Source organism: Lepidochelys kempii, chromosome 2 (assembly GCF_965140265.1).
Source record: "Lepidochelys kempii isolate rLepKem1 chromosome 2, rLepKem1.hap2, whole genome shotgun sequence".
NCBI lineage: Eukaryota > Metazoa > Chordata > Testudines > Cheloniidae > Lepidochelys > Lepidochelys kempii.
Genome location: NC_133257.1, coordinates 204,743,658 through 204,756,659, shown reverse-complemented (window position 1 = coordinate 204,756,659; position 13,002 = coordinate 204,743,658). Strand labels below are relative to the sequence as shown.

General features: G+C 43.4%; 1 protein-coding gene across 7 annotated transcripts in view; it reads left to right on the top strand.

Moving 5' to 3' along the window:
• GALNT15 (polypeptide N-acetylgalactosaminyltransferase 15) overlaps positions 1-13,002 on the top strand; it is a 44,733-nt gene that overhangs the window by 7,240 nt on the left and 24,491 nt on the right. For all 7 annotated transcript variants that reach the window (XM_073333559.1, XM_073333558.1, XM_073333555.1 and 4 more), the window contains exons 3-4: positions 2,083-2,249; positions 4,075-4,279. In XM_073333559.1, coding sequence (XP_073189660.1) covers positions 2,083-2,249; positions 4,075-4,279 — 372 coding nt within the window. The remainder of the gene's footprint in view (positions 1-2,082; positions 2,250-4,074; positions 4,280-13,002) is intronic.

Genomic DNA, 13,002 nt, shown 5'->3' with positions numbered 1-13,002 from the left:
ACAAACCACGGTGGTTCTCTCTTGGGATTTTAAATGTCAAATATTATGTACCCAGGCAAATGCAAACATACAAAATGTCTAAAAGGTTTTAAATTACCTCACAAAACTACAGCTCCCACTGAAATGCTGCTGGGAATTGAATCTCAATAAGACATTTTTCTGAAGCCGAGCAGGAGTCTCCTTTGACAGTGCCCTTGCCTTGTCTGAATTCATGTAGTGTTGACCACAATTCAGTATTGTTCATGGGTCAGATTAGACCCCTCTGCTCTGTCCCTTATCAGTCATGACCTTTACTTGTTTGAAATGATCAGCCAGTTATGGGCCCCTTCTTGACAGCCTGTGCAGCTGCCCCGAAGTATAGAAAAGGAGTTTCATGCGCCAACAGCCCCTCTCATTTAACTGAAGACTAGTTATTTGTATTTTTAATTCCTTGCCAATCACCATGGCAACTGAATGCCACACCAGCTAGGCTTCATAGTCCAGAGCAGTCATTTTCAGTCCTTTTTCGATCAACACCCCCCAAAATAGCATCAACTTTCTTGTCATGACAACACTAGAAGATAGAAAGCATTATGGGATTGTGGCAAAAATCCACAGTTGGTTATGGCAGTATTTGTTGCTCCTCGTTCAGAGGCGGCATCAGTTTCTTGCTTTCCTTTCCCTGTCTCTGAATACAATTGTTAAATCAGATTCTTCTGCTTGGAAACACAAATTGCCCCCTTCAAGACACTGGGTTTATCCCTTTTCTCCTGTCTTAAGTGACAACGCAAAGATATTAAACAAAAAAAAACAAACAAACAAACCTGAGCCATATTGATCCCATTGCCTTTAATAAAGTTACACCATAGATTAATTTGGCCCAACTATTGTTAATTTGTTAACTAATTTGGCCCAATGTGTGACTTTCATGAGTGAAATTCTAGCCTCATTGAATTCAATGGCAAAACTCCCATTAACGTCAACAGGATCAGGAATATACCCGATGTGGGAATGCCACACCAGATCAGAACAGTGAGCCTTCTGGTCAGAAATCCTGTCTCTGAAACTGGCCAGTACCAAAAACCTGAAAGGAAGGAGCAAGAAATCTTGAAGTAGACAATTATGGAATAATCTGCCCACTCAGAGAGTTTCTGCTTAACCTCCATCCATCAATGGATGGCTTATGCCCTGAACCATAACCCTTTTTGAATGTATACCCTTTTTAGAAAAAAAATATATTTAACCTATGTAATGTAACTATAAATGTTTTCATTATCCATATAAACATCTGATCTTCCTTTGATCATACTAAGTTTCAATAATATCATGTGGCAATGAGTTACACGGGCTTATTATGCATTGTGTAAATTAGTAGTATCCATTTAAAAGTTGTTGATTTTCAAGGAACAGACAAATAAATTGTTCTTGTTTTGTGAGAATAGGAAAATAGGCGCATCAGACTGACCTCCTCTATAACATTAATTAATTTAAAAAAGAACAGGAGTACTTGTGGCACCTTAGAGACTAACAAATTTATTAGCGCATAAACTTTCGTGGGTTACAGACCACTTCCCACAAAAGCTTATGTGCTAATAAATTTGTTAGTCTCTAAGGTGCCACAAGTACTCCTGTTCTTTTTGCGGATACAGACTAACACAGCTGCTACTCTGAAACCTGTCATTAATTAATTAATTTCTATCTTATTCCTTATTTGCCACATCTTTAAATCTTTAAAGTCTTTCCATGCTTCCAATCCTTTTTGTTGTCTGTCTGGACCCTTTCTATTTCAGCTCTGTCGTTTTCAAAGTAGGATGACCAGAACCAAGCACTATGTTCCAGGTGAGGGCAAACTATTGTTCTCTATAACGCCATTACAATATTTTCACTGTTATTCTCTATCCCATTCATTAGATATCCTAACATTTTGTTTGCTTTTTTAACCATCACTTCACCCTGAGCAAAGATTTTGAGCTGTCTGCAATGAAGTAAGGGTAGATTGTGACTTTCAGCCTCAGAGAAATGGATGTGTTCATAATAATAAGTAAACAAAAAAGAAGTGTTGCAACCTTCCATATTGTGCCGCTCTCATTCTATCACATACAGCTGTCTGCAACAGGACTATGACCCCAACCTTCCTACTGCTAGTGTCATCATCTGTTTCCATGATGAAGCCTGGTCTACTCTCTTGAGAACTGTGCACAGTGTTATGGATACAGCCCCAAGGGCCTCTCTGAAGGAAATTATCCTTGTCGATGACCTCAGTCAACAAGGTAGCTCCCTTTTGCTCTCCCTAAATTCTATTTTCAAGCTCTTGGAAGGAAATTATAATACTGCATGGCAGGGTCAGGGAGAATGGAACTAGAAGGATCCTCCAAAAGCAAGCTAAATATAGAGAAAACTGGTTGCCAAATTTTACTTTTCCTCCCCTACAATTCAGCTTCATCCTACGTTTGAAAGTGTTTGTTTTCCTGTCATTTCCAATAGTTTTAAAGCCTTTATTTTTAAACACAGTTCACCAAACAGATTGCTCTGCATGACTGCCCTGTCCTAGTCATTACGTCCCACTCCACCAGTCTGTGTCAACCACAAATTTTAATCACCAGTGATTTTATATTTTACTTTCAGATCAGTGATAAAGGGGCTGAATAATGGTGGACCTCAAACTGGGAAACACCCCCATTTGATGATGACTCCCCATTTACAACTACTTTTTGAAATGCCTCAGTTAGCCAGTTCTCAATCCATTTAATGTGTGCTTTTAAAATATTGGATAGTGCTAATTTTTTAAATGAAAATGGCCAGCCTTTTTTAAAATCCATGGGGGGCAAGTAATCCGGGCCTGCTGATTTAAAGATGTTTATCCCTAGTAGATGCTGCTTAAAGACACCTTAGTTACTAATGGACTGGAAAGTATCTCCTCATCCTCATGTGACACAAAGTGCATCATCCTGCTTCTTTCCAAATGCAGAACAACTTTTTCCCAATGAAAGCTGAGATTCTTACAGAATTCCAGGAGCTGCAACTTTAAGAAAAAGAACAGATGTCATGAGACTTGTGATAATTTGGGGAAAGCTGGTGGTAACACTCAGAGATGACCCATACTTGCTGACAGTGGGGAGGGCAGAGGGAGAGCAGTGGCTTTAGCAAATGTTACTGAGCATGCTCAGTCCATGTGAACATGTTCAGTACAAGCCAAGTAGCAAATCTGGGGGGCATGTGACCCATGTTTCTCCCCCTCCCCACGCATCGTTTCTGATAACACTGCTTGCCGGGAGATCTTCTTCCATAGATTGCTTCTGGGACAACATGGATTCTTCACTGCTAGTAAATTATACTCTCACCTCAGAGTTTGTTCTTCCAGTCTATAATGGAAGGACACATAAGGGAAATGTAAGGGAAGGTCACATTACTCCTGGCTTGTCCCTATTGGAAACAGAGGACTTCAGTCTCCACAACTGTGTTAGTCCAACATCTATTACAAGTTCTAAATTCACTTCACCTTGCGTCTGTTTTTAAACCAACACCACATTAAAAATAAAATGCTAGATTGTGACCTTGGCATATAAATTGGTGGTTAAGATTCACTGCCCAAGGAGTAGCCTCAAGAGGAACTGTGACTGAGAAAGTCATCATTCCTTCCCAACTCTCCCCTTTCACAATGATGTCACGTGGGGAGAGTAGTGTACTGCACTCCTTTCCAGGGGCCTGCACATGCCTTCCAGTATGCCCAGCCAATTCTCCTGGCTGACTTGTGGGGAGGCAAAACCATGGTTCCATCATTACCTACCCAATTTCCTCACAGTGGGGGGGGGGTGAGAAGGAAGGGGGAAGAAAGGGGTGGCTCAGCACAGCCCCCATGCCCAGAACTGCAAGCTAGAAAGGTCTGACTTAGCTAAATAGGAGTTGGAGATGAGGCTTTGCTCCCCTTTACTCCCTGCATGAATGAGAAGGATGAAAACAAAGCTAACCCAAAAATCATTTTACTAACTGGGGAGTACCATTTTTGCCACAAACTATTTTTGGTTTTTGTTTTGTTTTTTTTGGTGATCGATTGAATCAGCACTAAAATCTGAATGATTATTATATTTATTGCAGGGCATCTGAAGTCAGCCCTAAGTGAATACATCTCCAAGCTGGATGGTGTGAAATTGATCAGGAGCAACAAGAGGCTCGGGGTCATCCAGGGTCGTATGTTGGGAGCTGCACGGGCAACTGGGGATGTGCTGGTCTTCATGGACTCCCACTGTGAGTGTCACACAGGCTGGTTAGAACCCCTGTTGGGCAGACTAGCCACTGACAGGTAAATATCCCTTTGGGCTTAGTGTACAAAATGTTTAGATGCTTGTTAGAAGGGAGTGTGTCACCATGAAGAACTGTGATCCTTGAACTATTTATATTGTTCATAATGCACAAGTTTATACTAATTCCTGATAATAGGACAACACTTGTGATCTCTTAAAATTCATTTTTACCTTGGGTTTTCATGGTCTCTTCATTCCTTTATCCATACTGTGTTATTTTACTTTTACTCCATGTGCATTAACCTGAAATTTAGGAGACTAGACAGATCAGGCACTTAATAAGACACACTACCAAACCCTTTCTCTCTAGGGCTGCCTAGAGGGAATACAGCCTGTGTCTGTAGTGTCTGAAATGCATTAGTATTGAAGCATATGGTGGCCAACATGAAATGAGTTGGCAATCCCAGACAGCAAGCAACAGATGACAAGCATCCATCAGAAAAACTGCTACAAGAGTTGGCATTATTTGCTACACTTGTTGGCAGTCTTAGTAGTGAGGCCAAGGATTGAATAGGCCCAGAGGCTGGATTACCTTCTCCTCCTGTGAGCTGCTCCTGTCAGATCACAGCTGATGCACATTGACGGGGCAGGGTGGGAAGGGCTGCACAGCTTTCTCCCACGTTGTACCTGTGGTTGATCCATGGAAAAACAGAAGACTTTTCGGGCTGCCTAAATCCTAGCTATTTCACCAACACCAAGTTCACAAAGACAAACAGAGATAAAGCCTGGCTGTGATCAGCATTCAGCAATCACCAAGCATCACAAAGAGGTTAGGTTACCGAAGTGTTTCAAGAATCATATGCAGTAAGTACATACCCCTTAATAAAGAAAGAATTCTGAAGCCACTGAAAAGTAAATGTTTGAACATTAAATTCTGTAACATAACAGTAAACTAAGACTGTTTGTAATACAATGAATTGCTGAGGCAGTGTGGGTGTATTTTGAAAAGAAAAATATAATGCCTCCTTTAAAACACTTACTAGATCAGTAAGTAACCATAGTAAGAAGATGCAAACAAGGTTGTTCCCAGGCAATGAAACAGGCTGCTTTTACTGCTAACAATATCTGCTTTTAAATTCATTCATGTTCGCTTTTAGAGATGATTGCATTGTTCAAACGCAAAATGAAAGACGCTGTAAGTATGTGGAATAGAATACTGTTCTAGGATTCCATGTCTGCCCTTTTCTAAAAGGGTCTCCCAGTAAAAGCAGATTGCTTTGTCTTCTGGATTATTTTTGGCCCACGCTGTTGAAGCTTCATTGCTCTTGTGACTCAAGCTGGCTTTGACCTAGTATCCAATGTCTGCACATGCTGCAATCATATCTCCTGATTGCAATGTAGATGTACCCTAAAAGAGCTACAGAAACCCTTAAAGGAGTGTCACAGTGACACACTGCTCCATGGAAGATTTTCACATGCCACTTCATAGGGAAATTACAAGAGCAGGAGAAGAAGCATGGCCCATGGATCCAATGGCACAAATTCATGCCACACTGATTCACTGGCTAACATTCCCCATGGCAAGAGAGTGAGGAAGCCACCAATGCTACTGTCACCCCAAGGCTTCCACAGTGATCATGGAGCAGCTTCACTGGTGCCTTGTGCCCCATGGGAAAGGCTTCTGACCCCTACAGCACACACCAACAACCCTTGTGCAGAGCCAATGTGCTGATTGTTTACTCTGGTTTTGCACAGGGAACCAGGATTTCAGTCCTGAATAAAGGCTGCAGGATTTGCGGCCCATGAGTAGAAATGTAGCCTGATTTGGAAAACAGTGGTGGCCCAAATCATCTCTTTCTAAATACCATAGCAGAAGTGTTCCTACTCCAAGCAAGGGAGAATTTTGTAGTAGTTAAGACACAGGGTTGTCAGTCAGGAGAACTGGGTTCTAGTCTTGGTTCTGCATTGACTTGCTAAGAGAGTTGGCAAATCATTAACCTCACCACGTCTCACTGTTCCCATCTGTAAAATGATGATAATGCCATCTATCCGATGGAGGTGATGGTGCGGGGGAAGTTATGTCATTATTTTTCATAAAGTCTTTGAGGTGCTTGGATGGAAGGTGCTATAGAAGTGCAAGGCATTAGTATAATAAACTTGAATTCATTAAGCAGGTGAGGGACTGTGAAATTGAATCTATATTCACCTCCTTATACAATAGTGAAGCAGAAAACAAAGTTTCACTGACTCACGAAACACCCACCTCTTTTCCTCATTGTGCACTAATTAAGTTGTCACTCACTCACTTTAGCTGTAAAAGAAAGTGCTTTAGCGTAGGAGAGCACTTCATCAGCTACAGAAAGTGACTCAGCAACTGCCTGGGTTATATACTGCCTTTCTGATGTCTGAACCTTTGCAGGAGTTCCAACCAATAACAATCCAATGCTCTCCTAGATCTAATGTTAAAAAGGAAAAGAAAGAACAAAACAAATTTTCATATTTATATATATATATATATATATATTCAAACTAACTTATTACAGGGAGACAAATGTGATATTAATATAATATCCAACATGAAGGCAGAATCAGATACTTTATCTACACAGACAGCTTCAACTTGAGTTAAGTTATTCCTTTTGAAATACAAAATACAGGCTTCTGGCAACAGCATCATACTTTTGGTTTTCGATTTCTGATATCAAGGAAATAGTCATAAGCAAACAATTTCAGATGTTTGTGAAAATCATGCAGTCCCAAGACTCCAAACACATTCGTGAATCAATCATGTTGCAAAAAGCAAGTTTGAAGAATAAGCAGCAGAAAGATGGTTTCATAATACTTTACACTTACAGTAAAACCTCAGAGTTATGAACACCTCAGGAATGGAGGTTGTTCATAACTGAACAAAACATTATGGTTGTTCTTTCAAAAGTTTACAACTGAACATTAACTTAATACAGCTTCGAAACGTTACTATGAATGCAGGTCTCCCGAGTTGCATTTATTATCCTAACGCAGTAGGAGCTGGTGAAAATAGTAACCTAATACAGGTAAGCACAGATTCCTTGTCATATAAAATACTGACTAATTACATGGTAATCCCAACCCAGCTCACTTTCTGCACTGGGGGTTTTAGACACCAGTACAACTACACAGTTCTAGCTGCTCTGGTGCAACTGTACAAGTTTCAAATCGGGAGCAAATCACAGTTTATGTTGGTGCAAGGCTTCTACATTGAGGGCTTGAATTAGTGTAGCTATATTGGTGTATCTACACCAGTTGATAAAACCTCAGAGTAAGACAAGGCCCCAGTCTCTTATGGCAAAGACCTATACAATTTAACAGGTATGAAACCAGTAGGTTTGTATAGAAATTATTTAAAAAAACCCCTCCATATGGAATCATATCCTTTTCTGTAGACTTTTTAAGCATTAAAATAGAGAATATTGATAGGTTCTATATATAGAAAGGTTCCCATTCTCCAAGACTCCATGAGGATGGATGGCAGACCCCTAAGAAATACTTAGTTGCTCCAGGAAGTGGATCTAATGAATCAGGCCAATTGTTTTCAAAAGTGCCCACTAACTTTAGGATGCCTCAGTTGTTAGGTGCTCACCTTGGACATCTGATTTTCAGACCTGCTGTACACCTGCAGTTCCACTGACTTGTAGGCAGTGTGTAAGTAATAGAATTGGAATTTATGCAGGATATCAATCGTAACCTTATTTCTTGGGGAAAATGCCATGGGATCTTTAACTAAGACAAGTATAATTTGTTTCATCCAAGATAAACTAATTTCCACAGTACAATGCCCTCAGGTATCATGCTGGTAACTCTACTACCCCACACAAATGCCAATGTCATGCTGCCTAGTGCCTGCCTACATTTCCCTAAAGATTTAGCTAGAGGTGTCATTTTCCATTTCCTGTCCTCAGATGTTGGGTTGTGTTACTGTGTGCCACTGAATTCCATCTCAGAGAGGGCTACATTTCAGTCAGGATCATCAAAGTGCTCCTTATTTGTAAGTTTCAATAGCAAAATGTTAGGTAAGCTAAACTATAGGTGTGACTGCCAGCTTCATCCATGAATATAACATATTATTTGTTGATTAAATAGTTCCTTTCCCCAAGGATTTCAAGCATTTTACAAATACCCATTTGAGGCAGATAAACCATGTTATTCCCATTTCGCAGATGAGGAAGTAGGGAAGTGAAGTGAATTTTTCTAAGGAAGCCCATGGCAGAGCTAGGAATGGAACCCAGGGCTCCCAAGTCACCACCCTATGGCTCACCCAGAAAAACATCCTGCCTAAGGTTATGTAGCCCTTTGGAATACCTTGTTATAAAAGGTTCTAGAGAAAGGAAACATTATTATAGAGCTCTTTCCATCCTTATTGAAAAAGGATCACTATACACCTTATTGGATTACTGAATTCACTTAGCAGGGGTACTTGACTAGTTTGTGTTATTTTTTGGTTTTCGGGCTTTAGTTGATAACCTTATCAAAATTCTTTCCCCAGAAACTACAAAATCTTCCTAAAATAATTACCATGTGCACACACCCTCAAGTAAGACTTGTTTAGGATGAATTCTTTGAACCATAAATCTGAACCATAGATTTACTATGAAACAGTGCAGCAGTAAAAAGATAGGAAACAAAGGGTAAGAATAATGAGAATAGGGTCAGTTTTCACCATAGAGAGAGCTAAATAGTGGGGTCCCCCAAGGATCTGTCCTGGGACAAGTGCTATTCAACATATTCATAAATGATCTGGAAAAAGGGGTAAACAGTAAGGTGGCAAAGGGTATGTCTACACTATGAAATTAGGTCAATCTTACAGAAGTTGATTGCATATTTCCACACTAAGCGCATTAAGCTGGCGGAGTGCGTCCACAGTACCGTGGCTAGCGTTGACTTTCGGAGCGTTGCACTGTGGGTAGCTATCCCACAGTTCCTGCAGTCTCCGTTGCACATTGGAATTCTGGGTTGAGCTCCCAATGCCTGATGGGGCAAAAACATTGTCACGGGTGGTTTTGGGTCCATGTCGTCAGTTGCCCCTCCCTCCGTGAAAGCAACGGCAGACAATTGTTTCGCGCCTTTTTCCATGCAGAGGCCATACTGCTGTCAGCAGACGGTGCAGTAGGACTGCTAACCGTCGTCGTCATCCACCGCTTCCGCTGCAACTCTGCTCTGCTGCTCTTGTCTCCATAGTGAATTTCTCCATGTTGTCTGTCATGTGCTCCCGGGTACTTGTGTTCTTCCTCGGGAAATGTGTACGGTGCTAACCGTCGTCCTCCACCGCTTCCGCTGCAACTCCACTCTCCCGGTGCTATGAATCCACCTCCTAGGTCCTCTCGTCGTTCTGTATAAATATCTATTCTCATGGCATCTGTCGTCATCCACCGCTTCCACTGCAATTCTGCTCTCCTGCAGACGCCAATCCAAGGCAAGCATGGAGCCTGCTCAGCTCACTGCTGCTGTTGTGAGCATTGCAAACACCTCGCACATTATCCTGCAGTATGTGCAGAACCTGCAAAAGCAGGCAAGGAGGCTACGACAGTGCGATCACGATAGTGATGAGGACATGGACACAGACGTCTCTCAAAGCACGGGCCCTGGCAATTTGGACATCATGGTGGTAATGGGGCAGGTTCATGCCATGGAATACCAATTCTGGGCCTGTGAAACAAGCACAGACTGGTGGGACCGCATAGTGTTGCAGGTCTGGGATGATTCCCAGTGGTTGCGAAACTTTCGCATGCGTAAGGGCACTTTCATGGAACTTTGTGATTTGCTTTCCCCTGCCCTGAAGCGCAAGAATAGCAAGATGAGAGCAGCCCTCACAGTTAAGAAGCAAGTGGAGATAGCCCTCTGGAAGCTTGCAATGCCAGACAGCTACCAGTCAGTCGGGAATCAATTTGGAGTGGGTAAATCTACTGTGGGGGCTGCTGTGATCCAAGTAGCCAATGCAATCACAGAGCTGCTGCTATCAAGCGTAGCGACTCTGGGAAATGTGCAGGTCATAGTGGATGGCTTTGCTGCAATGGGGTTCCCTAACTGGGGCAATAGACGGAATGCATATCCCTATCTTGGGACCGGACCACCTTGGCAGCCAGTATGTAAACCGCAAGGGGTATTTTTCAATGGTGCTGCAAACACTGGTGGATCACAAGGGACGTTTCACAGACATCAGCATGGGATGGCCAGGAAAGGTGCATGACGCTCGCATCTTCAGGAACTCTGGTCTGTTTGAACAGCTGCAGGAAGGAACTTACTTCCCAGACCAGAAAATTACCGTTGGGGATGTTGAAATGCCTGTAGTTATCCTTGGGGACCCAGCCTACCCCTTAATGCCATGGCTCATGAAACCATACACAGGCACCCTGGACAGTAGTAAGGAGCAGTTCAACTATAGGCTGAGCCAGAGCAGAATGGTGGTAGAATGGGCATTTGAACGTTTAAAAGCTCGCTGGCACAGTTTACTGACCAGGTTAGACCTCAGCAAAACCAATATTCCCATTGTTATTGCTGCTTGCTGTGTGCGCCACAATATCTGTGAGAGTAAGGGGGAGATGTTTATGGGGTGGGAGATGTTTATAGGGGGAGATGGTGGGGTGGGAGGTTGAGGCAAATCGTCTGGTGGCCGATTACGCACAGCCAGGCACGAGGGCAATTAGAAGAGCACAGCTGGGCACCCTGAACATCAGAGAAGCTTTGAAAACCAGTTTCATGACTGGCCAGGCAACGGTATGACAGTTCTGTTTGTTTGTCCTTGATGAAAACCTGCCCCCTTGGTTGACTCTACTTCCCTGTAAGCCAACCAACCTCCCCCCTTCAGTCACCGCTTTCAGAGGCAATAAAGTCATTATTGTTTCAAAATCATGCATTCTTTATTAATTCATCACACAAATAGGGGGAAAACTCGCAAGATAGCCTGGGAGGGGTGGGTGAGGAGGGAAGCACTGGGTGGGGTGGTGGATGAGGGAGAAGGGAAGGACAAGGCCATACTACAGTTCAAAACTTCTTGAATGCCAGCCTTTATTGCATGGGCAATCCTCCGGGGTGGAGTGGCTGGGTGCCCGTAGCCTCCCCCCTAACCCCCCCATCCATTATTGGGCATCGGGGTGAGGAGGATATGGAACTTGGGGAGGAGGGCAGGCAGTTATACGGGGGCTGCAGTGGTGGTCTGTGCTCATGCTGCCTTTCCTGCAGCTACACCAGACACCTGAGCGTGTCAGTTTACTCCCCCATTAGACTCAGCATTGCATCCTGCCTCCTTTCATCGTGCTCCTGCCTCCTCTCACCACATTCCTCCCTCCTCTCATTGCATTCATTTAACACTTTCCTGGTCTCTGCCATTGTTTGCCTCCACACATTCTGCTGAGCTCTTTCAGTGCGGGAGGACTGCATGAGCTCTGAGAACATTTCATCGCGAGTGCGTTTTTTTCGCCTTCTAATCTGTGCTAGCCTCTGGGACGGAGATGATAGGGGGAGCGTAGAAACATTTGCAGCTGTAGGAGGAAAAAAGGGAGAGTAGTATTTAAAAAGATACCTTTTAGAGAACAAAGGGAAGACTATTTCACACTGAATCAAGTGATTCACATTATATAGCACATGAGCTTTTGGTACAAGGTCGCATTTTGCCTCTTATATTGAGAGCCTGCCGGTTTGGTGTGAGACATCACACACGCTCAGCTGGGCAACAGTATTCGGCTTGCAGGCAGTCATGGTAAGGCAAAGGGTTTCGTCTTCTTCAATCTTCATAACATGTGGGAATGGTTTCAAACAGCAACGCCCTCCTTTCCCATACCAAGCAAAGCTTGTTGGGTTGGCCATTTAAAAGGAGGGACTGCAGTTTTAGGGTGAATGTAAAGCACAACCCAACCCCCCCCCAATTCTCTAGGATGATCACTTCACCCCCCGCCCCCCACCACATGGCTAGTATCAGGGAAGATCCTTGTCAGCCAAACACAAACAGCTCAGCATGAAAGGGCCTCCCCCCACAGCGTGGCCAACAGCGGGGATGATTTCTTTTCAGCCAAAGGCAAACAGCCCAGCAGGAACGGGCACCTCTGACTGTTCCCTTAAACAAATTTCCTGTATTTGAACCAGGTGACCGTGAATGATATCACTCTCCTGAGGCTAACACAAAGAGATAAAGAATGGACGTTGCTTGAATGCCAACAAAGCCTGGGCCCATTCGCTGCAATGCTTCGTTCTGCAATGATTCCAGACTACTTGCTATTGGCTTGGCATGGTAAAAGTGTCCTACCATGGAGGACAGAATAAGGCTGACCTCCCCAGAAACCTTCTGCAAAGGCTTTTAGAGTACCTCCAGGAGAGCTTCATAGAGATGTCTCTGGAGGATTTCCACTCCATCCCCAGACACGTGAACAGACTTTTCCAATAGCTGTACTGGCTGTGAATGCATCCCAAGTCTTCAGGGCAAATTAATCATTAAACATGCTTGCTTTTAAACCCTGTATTATATTTACAAAGGTACACTCACCAGAGGTGTCTTCTCCGGTTTAATGGTCCGGGAGCCCGCCTTGGGAGTGTATTGGGTCCAGGGTGATGAACAGTTCCTGGCTGCTGGGGAGAAGGGATTCACCACTTGCCTGCTGTGCACTATCCTCAACCTCCTCCTCTTCCTCATCCACAAAATCCTCATCCCTGTAGCATGAGACTCCCCCCTTGCAGGTGCACGGACAGTGATGGGGTAGTGGTAGGGGCCCCACCTAGAATTGCATGCAGCTCATCATAGAAGCGGCATGTATGG